The 26,572-nt window shown below is 52.3% G+C and overlaps 1 protein-coding gene across 1 annotated transcript; it reads right to left on the reverse strand.

Moving 5' to 3' along the window:
- On the reverse strand, nucleotides 1-26,516 carry PTPA (protein phosphatase 2 phosphatase activator). Its single transcript, XM_040083106.2, has 10 exons — nucleotides 26,395-26,516; nucleotides 24,252-24,352; nucleotides 23,019-23,105; nucleotides 17,952-18,077; nucleotides 17,090-17,207; nucleotides 15,549-15,648; nucleotides 14,563-14,687; nucleotides 13,972-14,072; nucleotides 9,399-9,506; nucleotides 1-4,542 (listed from the first exon to the last, which is right to left on the reverse strand). The coding sequence occupies exons 1-10, from the start codon at nucleotides 26,417-26,419 to the stop codon at nucleotides 4,468-4,470; spliced, it is 966 nt and encodes a 321-aa protein (XP_039939040.1). The 5' UTR covers nucleotides 26,420-26,516; the 3' UTR covers nucleotides 1-4,467.
- Nucleotides 26,517-26,572: the final 56 nt, after the last annotated feature.

A 26,572-nucleotide genomic window follows, 5' to 3' on the forward strand; every position in this document is an offset into this window, starting at 1 on the left:
GGATTTCGATGTTATTTATTATCTGTGTTACAGTTGCAACTGGGAACATGGGGAGGGACTCGGTTCCAATTTTAGCGACAACTGCATTAATGCCCTGCCTAGAGCCGGCCCATGTAGACATTCCCAAGCCCAGGCTTTTTATAGCAAGCAGAAGCACCTACTCCACCCCCTGAAAGGCCTTTTCTAACCCCCAAAACCTGCTTCCAGCCCTGTGCTCCTCAGAACAAGCCTGTCTCCAAGCTGATGATGCCTGTCACGGTTCAGCCCTCGCTGAACGTGGCCTTTTTCAATTTGGCTCATCCTAGTTTGAAGTTTGGCACAATTTTACAAGACCCTGTGTGTCCCCAGGATGTTCAAGGAGTTTCTCCAATGTCAATGGCAAGAGTGCTCATCCACCCAAGGGGAAGCAAAGTTAAAGGATGAAGATATCTCCTCTTGGCTATTAGAGCATGAAATGACCTTCAAAAGCCCCGTTAAATTCTACATCTGAGCCAGGAGAGTCCTTGTTGAGGGCAAAAAGGTTCTTGTGAGCTTCTCAACTGTACAAGGTTTCCACCAGCACGCTGGCAGCGGGAGAGTTCAGGGTACTTTAGCAGTTATCATTAACAACCAGTTTCACCTCCTCCAACCCACTTCTGCCTCCTTCCCTCTCTCAGGAAGCCACTGAAGCTGCAGGGACACAGTGTAGAGTCCAGGGCTCTTGTGTGGTTCAGCACCAGGTCCTTGGGGTACAAAGTGCATCTTCATCTCGGCAAGCGCCTGCTCAGACCCTGCTGTGGGGGCTGCTTTGTTTATCCACTTGCAGGATCCCAGCATTGCACGGTGGAACTGAGCCACACACCGGGGACACGTTAATACAGCAACAATGACATCAAGTATTCTATTTTTTTTTTTATTCTGTTACTTCTATCTCCACATGATGCTTCACTCAACTCTTACTTCATCACTGGCTGCCAGGGGCGATCGCTTATCAAGGAGGGCTGTGAAGGAAGAGACAGGGCAAGGCTGACGGCGATTCACAAAACGCACCCTGTGCAAAGGCAACAGCTGTTAAACAGCAACACGGACTGGCCTACGTATGGCAACCCCAAAGATCCAGCTCTGAAAACTGATTTTTTTTTTTTTTTTAATGGCTTGGTCATTGGGCTGAGGGGGAAGATGGCCAGAAACCCACACTACGTCTGCTTCCCCTTCGCTGCGCGTCATGCTCGCCGAGGGACACGTTCAAGACGAATTCAAGTGCCTTCAAAGAAAACATTTGTGATCCAAGATGACATTTCTGCTCACCATCCACACTGCTGCCGCTTTTAGCAACACGCACTCGCACAGTTGGCCTGTGTTGATGGAGAAGATGTAACCCAGAGACAAGGAGCATTTGCTAAGCACAGCTACACTACCTCCAACCACTCGTGAGAAAGTCCAGGTTTAATTTAATCCAGGTCTGTTGTAAGTCCAACAAAGCTGCTGAACTACACTGATGCTGGAAGTCCTGAGTCAGCTCCTACAGCAGGACAGGAAAAACATCTGAAGAAAAAGCTTCCAGTTCTCACCCTGCCTGAGAAAGAAGGCTCAAACATCCTTTGGTCACGAGAGTCTCTGATCTTCAGGAGGTGTTTGCTGGCCTGGGATCAGGCTTTGCACATCACCTACCTGCCAAATGCCAGACGGCATGGGGGATGGACACAAAAGTTAATAAATAAACCACACAACACAACAGAAAGACACCTTGTACGGACACAAAGACAGACCGGATGTAGATGATCATGCAGTTAAATAATGAATCAATTTTAGTGCAAGCACGAGGTCAACCACCGACATGGCAAGTGCGTCCACAAGGCCTCTTCCCTGTGCGAAGGCTCCGGCCACTGGCTTTGCTGCCTCTGCTCCCAAAGCGGGAGCAAACCCAGTCTGAGAGAGACCAACACGGCACCAGTGCAAAACACAGAAACTTTAATTAAACCTACCACACGGGGGGAGGCGGGAAGTGCTGCTTCGGACACGGAGCAGCCCTGGGTGCTGCCACGCGCGTGGGCAGAGGAGCTGAGCCCACCGGGGATGTCACGGGGAGCAGGAGGGAGGCAAAGCAAGTGGCTGCCACGTGATGGGGGCACATCCCAAGCGGGCTGATACGACTCAAATGAGAATTAGCTGCTTGACATCCCAAAATCCCCAGCAGGACAGATGTGCAGACTCGGGCAAGCAACAAACACAGAGCTGTGCGTGAGCCTCCTCCCACCGCCTCCGCGGGTCCCAAGCCCAAGGACGCTGTCCCAAGGAGCAGTAATGCAGCTGCAATGGAAGGAAGCACCTCTCCACCCTTTTTTTGCTGCTGTATTCCACATTCCTGGAGTCCTTCCCATGTATCAGTGTCAAAATTCCCACCCATCCTTTTGCATGTATCCTCATTTCCACAAGGCAACCTGGAGAGATGCTTTCCCGACCCTTGGGCAGATAAAGAAAACCAGAGGCTTTTGCTCAGCCATTGCTGGCCAGATGCTGCACAGTCATTTAAAGTATGGGGACACCTGACCAAAAGACACAGCAACGTGAGGGGACACAGGTGGAGACACCGTGAGTCTCTGCTCCAGGCACAGGCTGCTCCACTGAAGATGGACTCATCAAGTCCCAGCAAGCACACAGATCTCCAGCAATATCCCAGGAGTGGATCCATTTGGAAAGCCAAGACAAAACACATCCCATTTAGGAATAAAACAAGGCTTAACCCCAGCCTTCCATTTTCATTTAAAATACAAGTTTATAGAGTTGTTTCAGGCAGGTCAAAATCTCCTTGTCCCCCACCCCCTGCCCAAGGCCAAGCCAGGAGCAGAAAGGACAGCAACAGTGCCAGAAAGCTTTGCTTCAGCTCTGTGGACATTTCACCACCCCTTAGACTCTTTTCTTACTCTCCTTCCCCTGAGTGCCTGCAAGAACCTTTTCAAGAGGGAGTGAGCAGGTCTGTTAAAAATAATGAAAAAATATTAAAAAAAAAAAAAAAAAAAAAATCACAACCAGGTTTCTTCCTCCCATCCCAGCAGTAAAGCATTGCAGCAGCAAAAGCTGAGCAGCCTGGCTGGGAGCAGCCCCTTCATGGTCTGCAGGAATGCCAGAGGAAGGATTCCTGCTGCTCCTGATCCCCAGCAAACACCAGTCCAGACCCCTGTACCTGCCACACCCAGCCTGGGAACCCCAAGAACAAACATCCCCACTGCAGCTGCAAAGCTGTGCACCACCTTGGTCACTACCTGTGGACAGACAGCTCCTCTCAAAAACAGCACCAGCCCTTTCTGCCCTCCAGTAATGCTGCGGGTGTGATCCAGACCAGCTGCCTTCAACACACTGCTGCTGGTGGCACTGGTCCCCCTGCCTGAGGTCAGCACAGCAACACCAGCACGGAAAGACAATGGGAAAGAGCTTTCTCCAGGTATAATCTGCTGTCCTGGGCTATTTATGCTTTTTGTTTCCAGCACGAGTACATAAATGCGTGAGAAGCCGCATGCTGCCCCCTCATGCTGCCTGTGCTCCAGGGATGTCCCCCCAAAGAGCTGGGGATCCTGCTGCTTCGTGGGGAAATCCCTTTGCCATGGGGGTGTCAGTACAATTTATGACCAAGCAGGAGCAACCACGGTCACCTTGTGCCACTGAGGCCAGCCCAGCCTCAGGGCAGCAAAGCACAGGGAGTGCAGGGGGCAGGTTGGACACCTAGTTATGGATGTGTGTGAATGTGTCAGGGTTTGTGCCAGTTAAGAGGGAGCCTGAGCAGTGTCTTTGCATAGCTGTTCCCACAGAGCTGGGTCCCTCCAGGGACCTTGTCTCCAGCTCCAGAGCCAGCTCAGACGCCCACAGCCCAGAAGGTTCCCAGCTTCATCCGAGAGAAGAGGTGCTAGTGGGAAAGGAAGACCCTTGCAGAAGAGGTGAGGGAGAGCGCTTTCCTTACCCAGAAAAAGGGAGAGACGGTACCCTGGGCTTCCACAACCCACAGACACTCCCTACAACTCCCTTTTCCCATCTCAGACCTCCGGTGCAGGCAGAGCTGGCCGATACAGACACGCGCAGTCTCACACCTCACCCCGCGCAGTGGTTTCCCAAAGCAAACAGCAACAGGAAACTCCAATGAAATTCAAAAGGGAAATTGCAGTTACCACTGCCCAACACATGCACACGTGCCTTCCTCCCCTCCACACCCCTTTCTCTTGGGAAGCCAACAGCACCCGCTCAAACCCATCCCCATTCCCAGCAGCGGAGCAGCAGGGCCCCGGCTCGGCCGCCGGAGAGACGTCCCCAGCGTGAGGATGTGCAGGAGGAGCTGCTCCAGGTCCCATCTCCCGTGCCAGGCCGGCGAGTGCTTTGGATCTGTGGTTGCCGATGAGGATGTGCAGGAATGGGTGGGCTGGGTGGTGAGGAGGGGTGAGGGGAGGAGGAAGAGCGCCGTGCTGTGCCTCCTCTGCCTCGGCTCCTCCTGCGGTCTCCTTAAGACGTCACAGCCTGGATGGGGAGCAGGCTGCCGAACTTAAAGTGTTGGATCACAGGAAACTTCTCCAGGCACTGCACATGGGGAGATAAAGAGAGGTGAATTCAGGAGACATTTCCACCCTACACACACAGCCTGAGCCACATCCTGCTTGCAGTGTCAGGAGGCAACAAGTTCGGGGCCACTCAGCTCAAAGGCAGAGGATCAGCCCCATGTCTCCCCCCTGCTCCAATCAGGCTTCTCAGGCCAGCAGCACTTCATAACCCCATCCCTTTCCTTCAGCTACAGTATTTTTCTTACTGAAATTCAGTATGGGGAGGCTTGAAGCACAAGCAGAAGCAGCATGCCTATGTCAGGGGCTTTCTCCCTCAACCACTCTCCTTGCTCGAGCTGATGTCTTTGAAGAGCTTCACCCCACAAATACTGAGAACAGCAGAATCCCCCAGGGCAGAGAGACTCTCCTCCCCTCCCAGGCCAGTGCCCACACTCTGGGTTTGAGGCACCACTCTGTAGCTGCAAGGCACTGCTCAAACTGCATTCCAGATTCTCAAGTCTTTGATGGACAAGCACTAGTGATTTTGCAGCCCTAGTTTAAGATATGCTCCTATTTCCAACAACCCTTCACCCCTGAAATTCCCACCTCCCACTGAAGAGTAATGGATCATGGGTCAGTCACATAGATCCACTACAAAACAGATCAGCTCAGAGCTACTTCCTGCAGCTACAGGCGGGCTCTGTGTAAGGTGAGTGGGGCTGCACGGGCACAGCCCCTTCCACTCACCAGTCCTATGGCAGGAAGGTCACGGACTGTGGTCAATAACCATGTCAGAGTTTGCCAGCACTTGCCTGGCAGAGCCACTCAGAGCTCTGGTGTTTGAGTCGCTGCAGACTCAGGCTGCCCAAACCTCATGGAGGGCACAGAGCAGGCTCAGCTCCTTCCTGTGCTCTTCATGGGGCCAAACTGGACTCACTGCAGCAGGGGACACTCTGGGGCTGGGGAGGAAGCTGTGTGCTGCAGACAGATCTCACTCCAAGGCAGGACTTGGGCACAGGCACCCTGCCCTCATGCTGTCATCATGGACAAGCAGCAGGATTTGTGCTCAGAAGCCCAGGCCTACACTAATCCCTTTGGAGACAGACGTCAGGCAACTGGTTCCCAGCACAAGCACAATGGAGCCAAACAAGGTTGGAGGTGGTGAAAGTACAGCACCGTTGTATCCACTCCTGGGGAATAAGAGCCAGGCAGAAATACACAAATCTCCATGGCAAGGCACCAAGGAGAAGTAAGTCCTGCAAGCATCAGGGCATGTCACCTTCGAAGCTTCCTAATGCTCAGAGCTGCTGCCGTCTCTCCACACAAACACTTAGACAAACTCCCAGAGGAAGCAGGGCTGGGTGACACAGACATGAGGGGAGAGCAGAGAGAAATGAACATTGGAGATGATGACAGCTAGAATTGTCAGCCCAATTAGCTCTAAGGACTCCCATGGAAGACCAGACTGGCTTGGGCTCCAGATGAGGAGACTTTACCACCAGTGGGAAGAAGAGGTATCCATTCCATGTAACACATCGCCAGCACAAGAAGAGACAAGCAGAGAAACTTCTCTATGCAGAAGGACCTAGCACAAGTTTACTGGATTATGAGATGTACCAAGCAACAGAGCCTTCCTTGCATCAGCTGTGGATGAAACTGTACCCAACACTAGCTCAACTTCAGGCTTATTTCTTCTTGCCACCATCTTGATGACACTGAAGGTCTGCTTGGGACTCACCTGGGGAGTAGATTCATGCACCAAGTCCAACCTTTAAAGATGGAACTAGGACTAGATTAGTTACAATGGAAAGTATTTCCTGACTGACTGCAGAGAAGGAAAGGTCAGGAGACTCAAAAGCAGGCTCAGGGGAAAAACATCAAGGCTGCTGCTTTAACCACACTCTATTCTGTCGACTTCTTCACTTGCCTTTGATGGAGAGAATAAGAAAAGCCCGTGGACTTTCAAGCGAATACATCTTCACCCATTATATTATAAATAGACACATTTGGGATTTCATAAACACACAGAGTTGAAGACACACTGTCTTTAGTCTACTGCTCATCCACCCTGGATCCAGACCACAGCTCCTGGACACACAGACACACCTGAGCTTTCTGACAACTCTTTGAAGTCATCCCATAGAGGAGACAGAGAAGAGAAGAAGCCTTTGGAGTGCTTTTAGATGAGCTAGGTCTGGGGGCTGCCCCACTCCCACCAAGTGGGATTTCTCCTGGTCTGTTTCCAGCAAGCGACCCCATCCTCTGCTGCTGCCTCCACTCAATCCTGGTCTTGGTCAGCACAGTCCCACACCCAGCGCTTCTCAGCCACCCCAGGTGTGTCACAGAGCTCCAGCCTCCAGCTGAGTGTCTGATTTCACCTGATCTAATTGCAACGGGTGATGAGAGGGGCAGGGAGAAGGGAGGGGAAAACAAATAAAACCTGAAGTCTTGCTCTCACTTTGCCAGTTAGACAAAGCGACATCACAACCCCAAAACTTCCCTCTTTGCCATCACACACCCCAGGCTCTGCCACAGAAGCTGCCTGCCTTGAGCTGGACAAAGACCCATGTCAGCACTCGAGGGGTGTTGCTGACTTCCCTGCTGCTAATGCTGGCAGTGGCTAATTGCAGAAAGACTGCACTGGTGAAGGCTACTCAGAGAGCAGAAATACGCTGGGAGGCAGCAGAAAAGAGACAAGATCTCCAGCAGTGACTTTGTGCCTGGCCTGAGACACCCAGACGGATTCAGTTTGCAAAGGATGAAGGTTAAGTGACTCCTAACCTTGTGTCATTCACAGAAAATCAGTCTGAGATCCTCTAGTTGCAAATGGTGCAACCTGCAGGGCCAGGCACACCATAACTGAAAGCTCTGCCCAGCCATGCTGCCATGTCCACATCCACAGCCCTGTCATCTCCCAAGCCAGGCAGGAACTGGCTGAGCCAGCATCAGGGTAGAAAACAGAACAGATTATATCTAAAGAGATAATATATCTATTGTAAAGACCCCTGAGGACCCCTAAGCAGGAGTGCCCCCTCTCCTCTGCCTACTCAGGTGAACACAGCTTCCATGCCATGGCAAGAGAGGACAACGTTGCACAAGGATCATGGCTTCAGGATCAGTCCTTTAAGACCTACAAATATTATTTGAGGGAAAAAACTGAATTTAAAGCTCTTTGGTTGACTCTATGTTTTTTACACTTTAGCCTAAATTCATAACATTACCCTTCCTAGCAGTTTTTGCATTCTCCCATTGACACAGCTGCATCTCAGATATTTCTAGAAACCTACCAGTACTAGATCCAGCCTTTTCACACAGAAAGTCACCTGCTACTCAAAACAGACTAAGGCCTTGAGAAAAGAAGAAAGAAAAGACCACATCTTGGGTGCACATAGAAGAGCCAAAGAATCTCCCAGTCTCTAGAGAAGCTGTGCTCCCTCCAGCCAGGGGACAGGCAGATCTGCCAGCACACGGTGGCCCCAAGACATCAGTGAATGTGTGCACTGCTCTGTGGGCTCATCACTGCCAAGCTCCTCCAGCCACAGCACAAGGGGTACCAGGCAGGAGCACCTGAACATCCTGGGGAATGTGGGATGCCAGGGGAGCAGCCAGCTCGTGAAGGAACCGATCCAAAGGAAAGGAAGGACCACAGCAGGGTTGTTGAGGCAGCAGCAGACCACACTGAAGCTCTAGCTTTTAGGAGACTCATGTTTCACTTTAAAAGGCACTCACAGTGCTGTGGTCTCCCCCTTAGCCTCCAGCAGGCAGTGTCTCCAGCCTCTGTGGCAGAGCTGCAGCCCAGGGACAGCCCCCTCTCCAAGGAGCAGCCCGGGGCACCCCTCCCAGGAGCAGCCAGGCGAGGGGAGGGGGCCGGCCCCCAGCCCCACTTCTCCTCTTTGGAGGCTGGGAGGAAAACTGAGCTGGGGGCGGAAGGAGCCAGCGGGCCTGGGAGTGACACCTCACAGATTAGAGAGGTATGTGGCCTGGAACCTAAACACAGGATGTGCAGTGCAGAGGAAGGGCTGGGGGAGGGAGCGGCCCTTCGGCACAGTTAACCCCTTTGTGTGCTGGGCCTGAGCAGAGCTGCCCGCAGAGCCGTGTGTCCCAGCAACAGGAGCTTGTCCCAGCTCCCAACAGGAGCATGGCTGACACCAGCAGCACTGTGGGGCGTGGGATTAACTCTTCCAGGCACCATCGGTCCCCACCCTGGTGCCAGCAGGGAGTTGCACCATCCCTGCTCCTCCAGTGCTTTAATGCAGCCAGTGGGTCCTGCAGAGACAACACCGTTCTCTCTGGAGGCCCAGATGTGGCGGTTCCTGTCCTGCTTCCTCAAGCCCAGGGTTAGTTTGAGCAGGAAGGAAGATAAGGGAGAGCCAAAACTGCCCAGTCGTACAGGTCAGGGTTCACCAGGAAAGCCTGGGGACAAGCCAGCAGAGATGGTGGGTGGAGGGTGGCAAACCAGAGAGATGGCTGTGGTCTCACTGGACTGGCACATGGCATGGATGGGGCTTGTAGAAAGAGTAAATCAGTCAGCCTGCTCTGGGGCTCTTAAAACATTGGATGGTAATTTAAAATAAGTCTCCTCTAGCTGGTAAAAGTGGTGGACCAGAAGAACAAGCAGGTCAAGGCACTGGCCCTGATTTGGAGATCTGCACTTGCACTGTGGTAAGACAAGACACGGCAAAATTCATGTTTGCAAGGAATGGCCACTTTGTGATTGGTTTTGGGGCAAACACGAGGCAGGAGCTTCCTTCAAGCCAGCAGCACCTGAATGGCCAAGGGCTCCCAAGCCACAGTCAGCAATGGCAGTGATGGGGTCCCCACACCTGGAGCAGCACAAGAGCTGGCCCCGGGTGCAGGTGTGTGGCAGAGCAGGCTCCCCCTGCCCACAGCACTCACCTCTGCCTTGTACATGCGGATGAGGCCCTGGTTGACCTTGGACCAGGAGGGCACGGCGCTGATGTTCCAGAGCTGGTTGGAGTGCTCGGCAAAGGGGCCTGTCTTCATCTGAAAGAGACCCAAGCTCAGGGCTGAGGGCGCCGGGCCAGCCAGGAAGCTCGTGCACCAGCAGTGACTCATGCTCACACTCTCTCCAAGCAAACATTCCCACCAAGCCCAGTGACCCACGCACCAGCCACCTCACTGCGTCCTCCCTCCCTCCCTCCGTGCTCCCTCCCGCTGTGGCCACATCACATGAAGCCGTGGCAATCCAGCTCCCCTCCTTCCCTGATAAAATTAAGCCTTTTCCTGCCACGCTTTCCTAATCAGACCTCCCTCTGCACACCTCCCTTTTAATGACTGCATTAAAAAAGCCCCACATAAGTCCCGTTCTCCCCCCAGCAGAGCTTGGCTCAACGCTGTTCCTATTCTACCCAGAAACCTCCCAGTGCAGCACTGCTGGGCTTTCCAAGAAAATGACTCATTCCCCATTCAGATCAACAACAAGCAGCAGCGACAACCGTTGCTGCCTTCCCTGAATACAGAGGGCAGTGCAGGTTGGCAGCAGCTCTGTGTCCACAGCCCACTCCACACCTGCCTCTAGCTGAGGAGGGCTCGAGGGGAAGCAGGAGCAGAGGGAACGTGCTCTCCAAACAAGCTCCAGAGCTGTGAGCTGCTGGCTTGCGGCAGATGCTTTAAATTGTTTTTCTTTTTTTTTTTTATACTCCACTGTTTCTCCTCCCAGGGCGAGGGGTTTGGAGAAGGGAGGGCAGGAGGGAAGCTGCAATCAGGGGCAGTTGCATGTAGATTCCCTGGGTAGTTGTCTCTCCTTCTCCTCCATGAACAAAAACAGACCCTCAGGGAGAAAAATACAACACAGCCACTCTGACTGAGTGAAGTTCCCATGACATCAGAAACCACAAGGCCGAAGCTCACGCTAAAGAGGAGCGTGGGGAGAGAGGAATCTCTTGGACTCTCATTCCCGACCTGGGGCTCGAACAACTAACCCCTTCCCTCCGTGCACGCACAGGCCTGGAGAGAGGGTGGGAAAAGCGCCTCCAAAACAACCTCTCTGCTCACTAAAAAAGCAAGCAAGGCCAATCAATGCGCTTTGGGAAAATGCTGCTGCCTTTCTGCAACGCCTGTGTAACACCAGCCTGCAGCAGAGAAAGAAAGAAAGAGAGGGAGAGGGTGGGAGGACCCAAAAATCCCACTGCTTGGAGGGTGATGCGCTTCAAACCCGCTGGCCTTGGGGCTGGAGCAGCAAGAGAAGCGGCTCTGCAGCTCTGCTCGGTGCCAGGAGAGCGCGGGTGCATCTCCGCTTCCCCTCGGAGGCTCCCGTGAGCTGGAGGATGACAGATGAGCCTCTCCCCGTCCCCTCCGCCACACGCTTCCCTCGTGGGTACGAGATGAAACGCGCGCACACAAAGCACACGGCGCTCCCCGGCAGCGTTACCCAGCACCAGGATTTGGCACCGGCGGGCACCCAAAGCAGCGGCTGCCAGGGAGCTCCGCGCCAGGCGGCTCCAGCAGAGCCTCCCCTCCCCACACGGGAGGTTTGGCTGCCTGAGTTTTGACGCCAAACCTTCCCCCAGCGTCACCGCCCTTCACAGGGGCACGGCTGGCAGCAGCCAGCACCGTGCTCTCCTCCCCGTCCCAAGCCAGAGAGCGCCAGGGAGGCAGGCACAGCTGGCCAGGCCCACGCTCACGCCTGGCACGGCCACCACTGCGGCCTTCCTCACCCAGGATGCCCAGCGAGGGATGGCTTGGCTATGGTTTCAAGCTGGGGAGGGGTAAAATAAGATGGGAGAGAAGGGGAACAACAACGACAAAAAAATCATCTCCTTCCAGCCACAAAGGGCGAAGAGGGAGAGCTGGGGGGAGAGCGAGAGGCGGCGAGTGAGCTGCAGTCCCGCAGTGACCCCAGGGGAACGGAGTGAGTCAGAGCAGCCATATTGAGCAGGAAATTACTCACAGACGTGGCGTTCCTGCCTCTCGGTTCCCAAGAGAATCGGCCTTTTGTAAATGGTTCCTCTGTCAGTGCAGGGGGGAGGGGGACGGCTGAGGCCGTGCTTTCCTGTCAGCTCCTTCCCTTCCAGCAGAAACCCGAGCCCTCCCTTCCCAAATTTAGAAGCCAGATTGAAGCTGAAATTCCTGCTGCCTGCCCTGAGCTCTCGGAGGAGCATCCGGGCAAATGCACTGATCCCCCACAACAGCTGGGGTGTACCCAGCTCCCCTCCTCTGCACACACGCAGGCAGCCCTGCACCACTGTCCTGCACAGCCCCTGAGCAGCAAGCACCACAGGGATGCTCCCAAACCCTCCTCATCCTCACACCTTCAGGTACCACACACACCCTGCAGGCAAAGGCAGCAGCAGGGGAACAGCTCGAGTCCCAGCCAGCTCTGCAAACCTCACCCTGTTCCAGAACCACGTGTTCAGGTCCGAACCCACCCTGCAAATTCCCCAACATCAGGTCAGCTCATGCAAGATTCAGAGCTGTGCCTGGGCACTCCTCTAAGGAGGATGCCCTGGTGGGTTCAGCCTGGACATCATCTTGCTGCTGCTTTAAAGGCCTGAGGTTTAAATTCACGCCTGGCAAACACCAAAACAGCTTATATTCATATTCCTGAAACACCTGAGGGCTGAGAATAGTATCTGCTCAAGAGAATATTCTCTCAGTCAACAGAAAACAACCTTCCTCAGTTGTAGTCTGAAACAAAACCTGCTCCCATGTCAGCAAGATGTACCAGAACCACTACGGGAACTGTTGTGGTGTTCATTACATGTTTAACACCTTTAAAGGAAAGCTGTTTCCAGATGACAAGCTCAGAAGAAAATAATATCGTTCATTTATTAAAGTCTTTAATCCCTTCTATCCCTTTTTCCTGCTATTTTGTTTTGTTGTTGATTTTGGAGAGAAAGCATTTGGAGGGCACTGAGGCTGCCTCGCCCCCCCTAGTGGCTGTCACAGCCTTCCCGGGTGCTTGCGAGGGGAAAAAACCCCCAAATTTTAAAAGGGAAATCTTTATAAAAATGAAGCAGCACCCGCACGGAGATGCATTGAATACACCACGGCTGGGGGAATGCAGGCTGCTGCCGCCCCCTTTCAGCCCACGGCTGGAGGGCCCGGAGGGCTCCTTGCCACCAGGTGGCACTGGGGAACTCGGGAGAAACACCGAATTCCACGATTCACAACAGACGTGCGGAAAAGGAACTCAAATCGCTCATTTGAAAAGCCTGCCAAAAAGCTGACTTTCTGCAGGCAGAAGCAGAGCGACCTAAAGCAGCAGGATGGCGCTGGGTATTTTAAACTTCACCTGTCAAGTGGGCGCTGCAGAATCTTCTACACACGTTTCAAGAGACGTATGTTTTTTAACAGGTCAGTGCACTGTCTGGATATTACAGAGGCCTAAACTAAAATAAATCTTTGACCATCTTGGCTCCTGATTTCCTGTCCTCATCTTGATCTCTTCCACCAGCACCTCTTTATTACCCATGGTATGATTTATCTTGGCATTAAGGGTTAAACCCTGTGAGGTGCTGAGTACCAACAAACCCTACCAGATTTAGCAGGACTTGACACAGCACCTCCTGGGGTTTGGGCCAAAGGCTCCTATGAAGATTTCCTACATGAAAGGCTAAGTTCATAGTCTGTAACCTCCCTTCTCATCTAATCACTAAATTAGAGAGGCGAGGAAGGGGGAAAGTGAACAGAACAAAGGAGAAGAACTGCACTCTGTTCTTCAAAATTAATCCCATCAACTTCCTCTTGCCAGAGACAAGAAATCCCTCACCACAGCAGAGCGGGTAGTTCCTGCTCTCCCTGTCCAGACTGTGCAGTGAGGGAACTGGGAGAAACACGGCCAAATCCTCCACTGATGCTGCAGGCAGCAAGCCATGAGCTCCCTCACAGAGAAACAGCCCGTGGCTGCCAACGAGCTGAGGATCACCCAGCCCGCTCCAAAGGGTCCTGCAGTGCCTGAGCAGACACAGTCCCGAGAATGCTGTCAGCTGCGGGAATTTCAGCACCACCTCTGCTCTAGGTCAGCCAAATAAGGTGCATTTCATGGGCAACTCGTTTGGTAGAAACTGGAGGAGACAGAGCAGCACAGAGGTTTGGGAGCCTGCCCCAGAGGAGGCCCCGGGCTGCCAGGCAGCACCCAAGGGCTGCAGGGAAAGGAGGCTGTCTTTTCACAGCTCCTACTTCATCTTCCTAGTGTATCTACAGGAACCGGCCTTCTCCATCCAAGCTCCCACTGACTGATCCAAGCGATGACCCACAGTTATTTGTTTGCATTTGTTACAGCTCCCTTCAGCTCCAACCCACAGCCCATCCAGCTTAATTACACTTTCTTCTCAACATCCTTGTCTCAGCTCATTCAAGGAGAACACCTCAGCCATGCAACAATGGTTCATCTGCACTGTTCCACGAGAGCAAACAAACAGGCAAAGGAGGAAGAGAAAACCACTGCCAGAGTCAAGTATCTAATGTCAAGAGAATGTCCCTGTGGGACAATCCTTCCATTCCTCACCTCTGTAATGAAGAGGATGCACTCCAGGAACATGAAGTCCTTATGGTTTTCATTTACCACCTTCTCATCAACAAAGTGCCGAGGTTCCAGACTCGGATGGTCTAAAAAGAGTAGGAGATGACAGGAAGTAACCTGTATGGCAATCCCTTCCTGAGACCAGCTTCAACCAGGTGCTGTGCTGCCCCTCACCCAGAAGTACAACCCTCCCATCAGAGCCCTTTAAAAGGCAGAACAGAGTTGCTCCCTTCTATCTCATCCCCTCCTCCAGTTTCTCCGCAGGGGCAAAACTCCCCAGAGCAGAAACTGCATTTTTTAGCACCAAAACCAAGACTCTACTTTTAAAAAGCTTCATTGCAGTGATTGCAATAAGGACAGAAGTACTATACAATGAAGCCTTCCATCTCCCAACCAGCTTTATTTGGAAAACTGAGGTTAAAAAAAAAAAAATTCCAAGCCCTAAACTCTCCTGCTGTATTGTACACAAATCAGACATATTTGAATTTAAAAGTCAGCCCCAAGTCCCATCATCTTTAGAACCTAGACAAATGGGGCAGAGGGCAACCCAGGACACAAGAAGATTTTTATTAGTACCTATCAGCTGGGAACTGCCCCATATGAAAGGCAGGAATTGGAAGTCATCCAAGCCCCACACGCCCTGGCTGCCAGCAGGTTCCATCCTGTAGGTTTTCTGCAGTTTTCGCATCACTTCCAGGTACCTGAGACCAAAGAGAACAGGAAGGCTTAAGGCAAGGCCTTCTCCTGTCTTTGGATTTTGTGAGGAGAAGAATAACCAGTTGGGGAAAGGACACAATTTATCACTTGTAAGCAGGGCCCCCACACACAGCGCAGTTCACAGAATATATATGCAGCTCCTTTGCCATAGAAAGCAGCCTGATGGTACCTAACACCAAATGCACAGAGAAATCCAGCGGCAGGGGTTTGTTTTACCTGCAATGCCTTATGATTATGTACATCTTTCCTCAGCCCCATTGTTATTTGAAAACACTGACACTTCCTTCACCAACTTCCAAAAGAGCACAGAATTTTCTACCTCACAGCAATCACTACTTCCGCTTTTCAGGTGGAAAATTAAAGCTGGAAGTACCATTGAAGGAAATTGTTTCCATGCCACCAAACAGTGATACAGCTGGGATTACATCTCTGAACTCCAAACATCCATTCCACCAGTTTCATCACTATCAACTCTATCTCCTGGGCTGGAAACACATCTAGAGGAGCAGTGGAGGCCAGCCAGTTGCATAGATTTTTTTTATTTTTGATGCCTGAAGAGATGTTAGATCCTCTGATCAGATATTCCTGTCTATCATGAAGCACAGAGCCTCACCCACAGAGTTCAGTAACTTGTGCTCCACTAAAGTAACTTTCCAGAAGGACACTCTGCCTCTGAAGACGAGGGGCCATCACCTATTTTTGAGATAGCTGTAATGGGCCAGTGTACAGTCCATTAAAAAGTACATCTGCTCCTAATTTTGTCTAAAATTGTCTTCAGCTTTCTCATTCTACCCTTCCCCCCAAACAGCCCAATACTTCCAGCCCTTCTCCTCCCATTACCTCACCTGTTAAACACTTTGAAGACAATGGCCATCTGGTCATCCACTCTGAGCACACCGATTTTGCAGAGGCAGCAGAGAAAGGCTGCAAATGCAGCTTCGTGCCCTGGAGTTAAAAGACATGAAGAGACATGACACAGGTGTCTCTGGCCCTCAGGACAACCTTTCTGAGGGAACCACAACAGCTCTTCAGAAATCACAGCACTCACAGTCCCCTCTCAACCCTGTTGTCACTGATAATGCCATGAGCTGACAATATTTCATCCCCTTGCAGCACCCACCCAAATTATACCTTCTAGACATTCATAAGGTGGTGATTAACTTAGAGAAAAGAACTTCTTAAGGAAAAACAGCTCCAACTGGGCATGCTGGGAGCAAGGCAAGGACTTTCCCAGGAGCTTGGCACAGCAAGGGAAGTAGAGCACTGCAGAGTCATCTGCTTGGGGGATGCGAGACAACTTCACATCTGCAAGCAAACAGATTTCCTCCTGCTACAAAAATATCTCTGTGTTGGAAGGATGCAGATCCCATGATACTGCCAGGAACAGTCTGTCCCAGAAGGTACTGGGATCTCAGGCTAAACCTCCGCAGCTTGGCCCTCCAGCTAACAGCAAGGAAAAGAAACAACCAGCAAACACAGAAATGTCTTTCAGTAGGAAGGACCACAGAAAAAGGGAGAATATAAGATCAGCAGCTCCACACTATGGACAGGTGCAGGAACAAAATGCACCCAACAGTCTGGACACTGTGAGCTGGAACATGGGCCCCTGGCTTGGGACACAAGGGATGGGAGGAGAAGTTGAATTGCCTTCTCTGAGCGGACCAAGCCCCATCCAGCCTTTCCAAGGACAACATCTCCCCCTGGTGCCAGTGAGCCGCAGCTAGCACTGCACACCCTCCAGTCCTTCAGTCTTCACCCGTGGCCTCCTCTTCCTCTCCCTGCCTAAGTCCCAGGTCCTGTTCCGTGTACTCTCAGCATCCTGCTCTCCTGCCTTTTGGTGAGGACACAGCTATCCTCCAGGGAGGTGCAGAGCATGCACACAATTCTGTATTTAGTTCTCACTGAAGCCTGTGGGGTTACTTCTCCTGCAATTCAGTATCTCCTCAGGGGCTTCTACCTTCAGATTTCGAAGTCCCTCTAAGCAGTGAGGCCCTTCTAGGGACCATCAGATCATTATGATGTTCCTCTAGGGACACCTCCTACTGAACATGAACATGGTTCTCACTCTAGTTCCAATTTGAGCCAGTACATTTTATCCCTTTAAACTGCCTGCTGCAGGACTGCTGCATGCAGTGAAGCAGGTCCTGCAGCTCATCCCAGAACAGCTTGCTTCCCATTTCCTCGGATGAGATGTGAAAGGGTGTCACAGCTCTAGCACAGCTCCCAGCCACAGCCCACACAGGGCAGAGGGGGCCCTAAAAGGAAGCGTTCATTTCAAGCTGGCCCTAAAAATAGTGGAAATGATCTATTTAAATAAACACACACCCAACTCCAAAGGGTCCCTTCCCAACAAGCCCAGCCTTGGCCAGTGTGCAAGCCCAGGTACCTGTGCCGTAGTCAATGCGGGTGGAGTTCCCCACAGATTCCTTCAGGTACACAGCCACTTCTGGGGCAGCATCAGCCAAATGCTTGGGAATCACTGCTGACACCAACTTTTCTGCCTCCTGAAAGACACAAAAGACTCCCGTGGGTGAGCACAGATCTGTCACAGTCCCCAGAGACAAGGCAACCTGTGCTCAGATGCTGTCACAGCGTGAGGGCTGCAATGGTGCTCTGCAATGCCTGGAGGCAGCATGAGAGAGGTGCAAATTCTCCTGTTGGAGAAATCATCTCCAGAGATGGAACAAGTCAGGGAGAGCTTGTCCTGAGATTTATTCAGACCACATACATCCTGTAGGACAGAAAAGCCTCATCATCCAAGTACATTGAACTAGTTACCCACTGAGCCATCTCCAGGACAATACCATCACTAGAGCAGCAGAGCAGCTGCAAGGCCATTGCTGCTGGGACTGGGGCTGTGCCACTCCAGAGCTTAGTGCAGGGCAAGTGCTCCAAGCTGAAGGAATTCCAGCAGTTTTCCCTATCTTTTCCTCATTTTGTGACACAGTGGACACTTACTGTGCAAAGGAATTCCTTGGGCTTGGACAGCCCTTGTGACTCATCCAGAACTTGGAGACCCAGCCAAGAGCGTTTACATGGCCCATATGCTCTCACAAGAGGAAAAGATAGCACCAAGCCAGGGGTAAGTGATGTGTACCAAGAGGTGGATCCTTCAAGGCTTATCTGAGCAATTCCTCTGTGAGCTGCTTGGCTGCTACACACTGACAGAGCCATTCTCCCACCCGTGCTGGGCACACTGCCCTTCTGTGGGAGCTGCAGGTAACACTACACAGCACAGACATGCTCACCTGGTCTAGTTTGGCGTACCAGGTCCTGAAGGCTTTGTTCCCAAAGCGAGAAGGTTGATCCACTGGTGGGGTTTCATCGATCCATCTGTCGAGGGTGTTCAGCAGAGCCACCAGCTTTTCAATGGCCTACAGAGGGCAAGAGGGTGAGGGGTCACAGTGACATAAAACAGAGCAGTCCCTCAGTCTCTGATATCTCTCCCCTTGATGGGAGTCAATAAAGCCCACACATTCCTCCCAAGAGAGGCACATGGAAATGGGCTATGCCAATCCTCCTCAAAATGCAGAGAGGACAGAAAGACCATTCTTCCCTGCAGGGAGCAGTCCAGTACAAAGCCCAGCCCGAGGCAGACTCCTCAGTCATCCACACAGTCTTTCACAAGCTGCAACAGCACCATGCTCTGAAATCTCTTGGAGAAGAGCTACAGCAAGCTCCCAGCTGTAGAACAGTCCCCACAGGACTGAGAGACAGGGAAGTGCTACACAATGCAGGGACTTCCAACACATAACTCAGGCTCAACATCCTAAGGGTCCTGCATTCCCCATAGGATAAAGAATAGCACATATACAGTGCCAGGCATCCTCACCAGTGGCTGATGATGTGATTGAAAGGCCCTTCTCAAGGCTCTAATAATTGTCCTGAAGTGTCTCTTAGGAGCCAGGATTAGCAGTTGATGCTGTTAAACCACGACACGTTTGTACAGCAAGCCAACCTTCTCAGCATGACTCCTGTTGCTTCAAACTCCTACCAGACCACCAGGCAGCTCCAGCCCAGGGACACCCACTGCACGTGGCAAGACACAACCCATCCAGGGGAAGAGGCAGCCTGGCTAGCCCACCAGTGCTCTCATCAGAGCAGGAATGAGAAGCTCGAAGCTGTTAGAGAAATGTCTCGATTCAAACACAAAGCTGAGGGGAAGACAGCAGCAACAGCAAGACCACAGCTGTGTTTTTCACACCCAGCGCTGGAAGTGAGGGACCCATGCAGGATGTACGAGAGTGGCCATGAAGGAAAAGAGGTGCAGCAGGTGACACAGCACAATGTCTCCAGCTGTGCTGTCGGACCAGAGCTGGCCAACACACACCATCTCCCTGCCCGGCCCAAATGGCTGGAGAATAGCTACACCTGCCGTACCAAGAGGCAACACCACAGGCAGCACTTTTAGCAGCTCCAGACAGTTTCAGAAGGCTCTGCTGACAACTGGTCAAGCCTGCCAGAGCCTCTGGGATTCTCCCTGCCTGACTCCAAGCAGCTGGAGAGCCATCAGGCACCACAGCAGCTGGCCGGGCCCCGGGCAATGTAGGCTCCTCTGTCTCAAGAGGGGATTCCTCCTTCAAGGGGACAAAGAGGACAGCAGAAGCAGCGGCTGGTTTGACTTTGCTGGAGGCATCGACCGTGTGAAGCTGGCTGGTCTCCTGGGTTGTGGTTCAATTCTTCACGCTGCTGTCGGGAGCTCAAGGAAACAGCAGAGCCCAGCAAGTTTCCAGCCCTTGAAGTGCCAGTCGAAGGGGGTGGGCAGAGCCAGGCATGGCAGAGCTGCGCTGCCACTGAGCCATCTGCAGGTTGCTCCCGTGAGGAAGGGTCTCATGGCAGACACAGCCTCCCACAGACAGTGACTCCTGAGGTGCCACCCCAAGGACAGGGTGGGATCAGCCAGCGGGAACAAGCAGGAGAGGGATCCTCCCACCCCAGGACCTCGACATTTGGCCACTAAGGCAGACAAGAGACCGGGACAAGACCTGAGCACACTGAGACCACAAAAAGAAGACAAGACAGCCTGAAGCTCTGGGTGGCTCTGGAGGCACTAATAGGCAAGTGCCCCAGATACAAGTGGACCGAAGCAGCACAGCCCCCTCTGCTTCAGCTCCCTGCTCCCAAAGCACTGTACGAATCAAACACAATCCCATTGCACTGGGCCACGTTTGGATTCAGGCCTACTCCTTCCTGGCTATTGCATTCCCCTCCAATTAAGCAACAGCATCCCCGGCACTGGGTTGCATTAAATAATTAAATTGTGCTGGTGATTTATCCGCCAGCACCAGCAGCTCATTACGAGCAGCCGCCGTATTTCAAACCCTCTCCACGAGCCCTCGGTGCTGCCTGGATAAATGGCTGGCATGGACCAGCTCCTTCCCTGGGGAGCAGAGAGTCCAACCTCCCCTTCCCCACTCGCTGGCTTTAAAGGGATTAAAAGCCCAGCCCCACTGAACACAGGAGAGCAGGACCCAGCTGCCAGCTCAGCCACATCAATAAATAATTAAAGAGCTGCAGCTCATTTTGGGCTCAAGGCCCTTTGAAAAGGGGGTAACTAAAAGAAGCAGCTTCCTATTGTCCAGCAGAAGAAGCCTGTACATCCAGGGCTGACCCCTGTGGGGGAGAAAGGAGCTTATGGGAACACAGCCATCAGCACCACTGCAGCCTGTTTTGCCTGGCTGGGTTTTTAAGCTCTATTTTTGCTTTACCTTTCCAGTGATCAAAGCAAGGGCAGCCTCCCCCCTGCTCTCCTTGCTCTTCTCGTTGTGCTGATTTTGCATCTCCTTGACCCTGAGTCTGCCACCGGTCCCAAAGGCAAACCACAGGGCTTCCTACAGAGCACAGACCTGTCAGCAGCTCTCAAGAGCAGGGCCAGGCAGACAGAGGTGCTGAGGAGGCATCACAGCAGCCAAAGCTGCCCATGGCGACCAGCTCTCCCCCTCTGGGCTCCTCAGGCCCTGTCAGAATGGGGAGCTGCTAAAATCAGGGCATTTGCTGCTTTCCCCATTTCCTTCCTGAAAGCAGAGCAAGCCACAAGACCGACCAGTTTCCCCCAGTGCATTGGGCTGTTTGAAGGGAAGCTCTGCTCCTTGTATGGCAAAAATTAACCTCGTCCTCCTCACTGCACTGCTCCTCTGATCCAAGTCACTGCTCCAGGCTGCAGCCCCAGCAAGTTGCTGATGGATCCCCACATGGAAAACACTCCCTCCAGGAGGGGAAGGCAGGTCACAGCCTATCACTCACACAGCCTTGTGCCAGACACAGTGTCTGTGCCAGAGTCTGCTATCAGCGCCTGTCAGATGCCTCCAGCAAACCCTGGACAGCTCCACACAATGTGTCAGTAGGAGCAGAGCAAGCTCAGCAAGTCTCCAAGGGGGCTCAGCCCCCACGGGATCCAGCTCCTGCTCCAGCAGGAAGGTTGGTATCGACACACACTCTCTGGAAACCACTAAGCTGCCTTTTTTAAAGCACAGCAAACCATACCTCCATTTTTTACTCCATGGCAAAACAATACCAGTAAGACACGGAGAGGATATGCATTCAGCAGAAAGGATTTCAGGAGGTCATTTGCCAAAGGAAGGTGTCCCTGGCATTTGATCAGGGAGGAAGATGGGATGGCACAAAAGCATATCGGTAGCAGGTAACAGCAAAGGAGAAGAAAGCCGAGCAGAGATGCAAGAAGAGGCCACGAGGGGCTGAGCCTTTAAAAGCACAGATAAGCAGTTTGATCTACAAAGCAGCCTGTGTGAACAAGCAACCTCATCAACAAGACAACCCTGGGGATGCTCCACCTGTGCCTCAAGACACAGGCTTCTGCTCTCCTCAGTGTGCGGGGAATGAGATTTGTTCCCTGCCACTTCCCAAGCAGTTGGGATCGTGTCTCTTGTTTGTTACTTGGACTGGGACCACGGTTGGAAAACATTCACTCTGAGAGGGCTCTTCTGCAGACACAGCCCTGGTACAGCTTTTCCTGACAGCTCAAAGGGCTGTTTTTTTCCCCCTCCTCTTTGTTTTGTTCATTTTTAATGCTTTGTTTCCCTAGAAGTGCTCTGTGAATGGTTGGGAACAAGCGAGATAGTGACAAAGACAAAACTCAAAGGTGAAATGCAAACAGCAGAAAGCAAGAGCAGCATTTGACAGCAGTTTCTGCTGAATTGAAGGAACAAAAGGGGGGCACAAAGCCTGTTAGGGAGAGACTCATTATCCCTGATTCCCTCCATGAACTACAGGGGAGTTTCTCTTTCACATACTGGCTCCTAGAAAGGAAAGCTGGACTCAACACTGTACTTCAAACATGAAGACTGGATTAAACACCACCATCAGCTGCCCCCCACACCAGAATGAAGCTACAAACACAGGGCTCACTCTCCTGCCCATTTTGCCTAAGATCTTTACACAACACTCTCAGCCTTCTCGAAGGACAGTGATCAGTCAAAATGTCTCCAAGAATCTCTTCATTGCAGCACAGACCAAGGGAGGGGGATCCAGTGTGCAACAAGGAAGCAAAGCTGGTGGCCAGTGTGTGCTCTGTGGACTGGCAGCACCCAGAGAGCCCTCAGGGCAGCAGTGACACCACCGAGGGTGCCTGCCCTTTCCCTCTGGCTCATTTATGCCCGGAGAAGGTGAACAGCCATTAAAATTGGCTATGGCAGCAGGCAGGGACAAGTGGCAGCACTTTCATGCAAGCAGAAAACCAGGTGCTTTCTGCTTAACACCTTGGAAGGGGCGATCCTGCCCCAAAGGTTAAACATCCCAGCCCAGGTGAAATCTCCCAGCCCAACCCAGCATCCCTGTGAGCTCTGCAGGCCCCGGGACTTTTAGCAGGACCCTGGGCAAGGCAGGTGCAGCCAGTGACACGCTTTGAGGTCACAACTGGCAAACCAGAGCTTGCACAACTTGGCTACAGCCTGGGTGAGGTGATCGTTGCAATTAACACAGCCTGAGACACGAGAAGGGACAGGGAGAGAAGTGGTTTGGCCACAGATTTTCCTACAGAGAAAACCACTTGGGGAACAGGAATGGTACAGACATCCCAGCCTTTTGCCTGCAACCAGGAGGCAATATCACATGCATCACTGATTTCCCACCAGCTTCTGCCCACTTGCCCAATTTCCCATCCACCAAGCACATCCAAAATCTCTGCATCCTGAGGGGAGGATGGCACCCTGACATTTGCATCCCCAACCATAGCCCAATCACATTCATTCTCCCTTGGCTCCCAGATAAGCTAATTCATTCCTCACACAGGGAATACTCACTGTAGAGAGAGAAAAAAAAAAAAACCAAAAAAACGGGGATCCAAACTCTTCTCCTACCTCTGAAACTTTGTATTCACAGGTCAGCTTCTTGCCCCTGACACCTTCGTTCAGAGTGAGGATGAAGCCCATGTAGTCTGCGTATGCCTGCAAACACAGCGAGAGGGGAGAGCTTTAGGGAGAGCCCAGGGTCTGTCTGAGCACAAACCACAGCAGAGGAACCCTTCCCAACACACAACACTGCTTCTTTGGAGACACCCAGGGCTGCAGGGCTTGCTGTGACAGTACTGCTCCTTTTGGCAGCCCTGGCAACAGAAGGCAGGTAGTGATTGTATCGCTGCAAAAATTACAGAAAGGAGGATCCTAAAAATGTTCGCACTGACCCCAAAAATCATTCCCTCAGCTCCTATCAGGTCAAATTCAAACTCCTCAGTTCTGCAGAGTCTCAGCTGTGCCCAGGCATCCTGCTCTGCACTGCTCCTCCCTGACCTGAGCTGTTACCTTCCCTTTCCCCCTTGGACTCTTCCCCTGTGCTTACGACAGGGAAGTGGGAGACAGCCCAAGCTCCTCACACCTCCCCTCTCTAAATTTGCGGCTTTGGAAGCATCATCTCCAGTGCAGCTCCACAGCAGCACACTGCCACTTCTCCCTCCCTGGACTGAAATCCTAACCAGGAGCAAGTCCTCAAACCCAGGAGACCTAAACTGGAAGCTGCACCCAGAGGTTTGCTTGACACCTGGCTGTAACCTCAGCTTCTCTCAAGACATCTCAGGTCAGTCATCAAGCAAGAATTTGCTCCTAAGAGGTGAGACAAGTCTGGGCCAACACCCCAATCCCTCAAAGGCAAAGGGGAAACCTGCTTGTTCCACCAGCTCCACACAGGCTGTAAACAAAAATTATCCAGGAAATTGAAGGGCTCAGCTCTAGAATCCTTTCCAGAACAGCACAGCGGGAAGGAACCAACCCAGGCTGGTGCTACCAGGGCCAGGGAGCAGAACCATGTTTAAGGTGAGCTCAAACAGGGCTGGGTAAATCCAGTTTGGTTATCAAGTACAGGCCAGGTAGGATGAAACACCAGCTTCTCATCCAGCTTGTTGGGAGGGAGCAGTAATCAGTACTAACAAGTAATTTTCCTAAAAACAAGCATCAACTCCTCTGCTGTAAAACACAAGTCCAATTATTTCCCATTCTCTGACCAAACCCCCTTTACTTCCTGGCTGTTCCCAGCCCAGACCTGGCTGCCACCAAAAGATCAGCAGCATTTCCCAGTCTTCCCTGTCCCCAGAGCCATACCTGAGATCGCTTCCACTTGGCCATGTCGGAAACCATGTTTATCTCCTTTTTGGGGACCATGAAGCATTGCTGGACAGGAGGAGCCCCCTCCTCAGAGGCACCTGGGAGATGGGAAAAAAGAGGTAAAACAGAGGTACTGGAGAAGGAGAAATCCTCTATTTTTCTTTCTTAGAGATGAGCTTTATTTCTCAGGAGATACAAAGCACACTAATCCATCGCAGCTGGGCTGTAATCTCACCAAGTCCTCCTCACCAACATCCTCCTAAGGACACTGCAAGCCTTCAGAAAGAAGCATTATGTCTGTTCTCATCGTTGAAGATGCATTTCCCACTTGGACAGAGAGACTAGTGCAGGAGATAACACAGGCAACATCCAGCCAGCTCAATTATTTCTGTCTAGGGCAGCCAAGTCTCATGTCATGCTGAAGCACTGAGCTCTCCTACAGACTAACTCTGCCTTGTTTTTAAGTGTTAAGCCTGACCTTCATTCCTCTAGAAAGGATAATTCCTACATGGACAAGCTGGAGCAGTGCAATAAATGCAGCCCAGAGCCACAGCTCTGGTCCAGGCAGCATCAGAACTTGGGGAGAGGATGGGACAGAGCTTCTTCCAGGTGGAAGCTGTGAAGATTGTTTCATTTCAAAGCTCTCTCAGAGCCTAGGATGCAATATTTAATGCAAATGTGAGTTTCTAATGAATTAGATGGGCTCTTTTCCCCAGCATCTGAACCCAGGGCCCAACCTGCAGAACCAGAAAAGTTCCAGGAGGTTTAAAGTAATTTGTATTATGCTTGCGTAAGTGCAACTTTTAATAGCAAGAGGCAGTGCAGAGAGCACTGTCAAGGAACCTGGGCACTAATGTCAATTTCTGAATTCTGTCAGTCACTCAGTTCACCTTTTTAATCCCAGAAAATCAGCCGGCACTTATGCAGTACCAGCAGCCCTGACAGACTCCAGCACCTGCTGTCCACAACCCAGCCAGTTCAGGCACTGTCTCCCTAACAAATACAACCAAACTCCAACTCCTTAAAATATCATCAGCTGCATTTACGTGGAAAACAACATCCAGAAACATCAGCAGCCTTTTCCACAGTGCTCTCTAGCAGGCAGATCAGATTAAAAGGAATCCAAAGTCCCAGGAACCACACAAAGTCTGCTACAGATTTGTCATACAACCTTTGACAGTCATTTGACTTCTCAGCTTTTCACACTCCCCATGCACGGAACAAATTCAGCCCCATCTCCTGCCCTGAAGGCTGCAACGTTTGGCTCCTTCCTGCAGAAGTTACAGCACAACTGCCAGGTACAAGGATGAGAAGAACAGCATGTGATGAATTTAAGTTAAAGACACGTGCGTTTCTCTTCTCAAAATTCAGCACACAGCTCACAGCAACTGGCACCATACCAACGGAGTTCTGCTTTTAAGAGTTTATAACATGGGAACAATGAAAAACTCCCAAGCAGTGATGTGAAAAGGCAAACACTGATGTGTCCATCAGCACAGGCGACACATAAATCCCAGGGCAGTGTCCTGATCCGGGTGTTCGCCATTAACAGAACTCCTTTCATCTCTTTGAGTTTGTTTCTCAGCCATCACTGCTTCTGACCCACACTTTGTGCAATTCCTCTTGGTGAGGAGACCAGGAATACTCAAGGAAAGAAACAGTGAGAGTTGCAGGGTTTACAGAATTCTGGGATGAATACATAGGAGTCCAAGCCCACTGATGGAGACGGGAGTGTGCGGGTCAGCTTTATGAGAGAAGCAGCTTATACAGAGGAAGCACTTTCAGGCTTGTGTCACGGTGTGAGGAGCGGGAGTCAAAGGCCAGCCGGCTCAGCACAAGAACCAGTCACAAAACTGGGCCGGGGGTCACAGGGATCCCCGATCCAGAGGCTCACTCCCAAACACCCACCCCGCCCAGGGGTGGTGCCAAGACTCGGGGACCCCAGGTCCTTCACGCCCTCAGCAAATCCCCCCCTCCCTTCCCCTCCCCGGGCCGGCCGCTGCTGCCACCGCCCCCCGCAGCCCGGGCCCGGCGCCCTTAGCCCGGCACTCCCCGAGCGTGGGGCCTTGTACCGGCGCTCCCCGGCCCCGAGCACAGCCCACAGCACGGTGGTTCCCGGAGCCCCCCGGCCGCTCCTCACCTGCCCGCCGCTCGCTCTCTGCCATCTTCCCGCAGCCTGGCCCGGCCGCCCCTCACCTCCCACCTCCGCGTAGGCCGAAGCCGCCGGCAGCCATCTTTGAGCAGGGCAAGCCGCCCGGCCCTGCTGTTCCCGGGGTTGTCACAGGGTGGAAGGCCCCTGCCGGCCACCGTCGTGCTCA

Source organism: Hirundo rustica, chromosome 20 (assembly GCF_015227805.2).
Source record: "Hirundo rustica isolate bHirRus1 chromosome 20, bHirRus1.pri.v3, whole genome shotgun sequence".
Lineage (NCBI taxonomy): Eukaryota > Metazoa > Chordata > Aves > Passeriformes > Hirundinidae > Hirundo > Hirundo rustica.

Coding starts and splice junctions, on each gene's coding strand:
- PTPA (XM_040083106.2), bottom strand. CDS start 26,419: ATGGCAGAGAGCGAGCGGCGGGCAG. Junction 24,353..26,394: donor AGAGAGCGAGCGGCGGGCAG/GTGAGGAGCGGC, acceptor CCCATCTCCCAG/GTGCCTCTGAGGAGGGGGCT. Junction 14,073..14,562: donor GGGCAGTTCCCAGCTGATAG/GTACTAATAAAA, acceptor TACTCTTTTTAG/ACCATCCGAGTCTGGAACCT.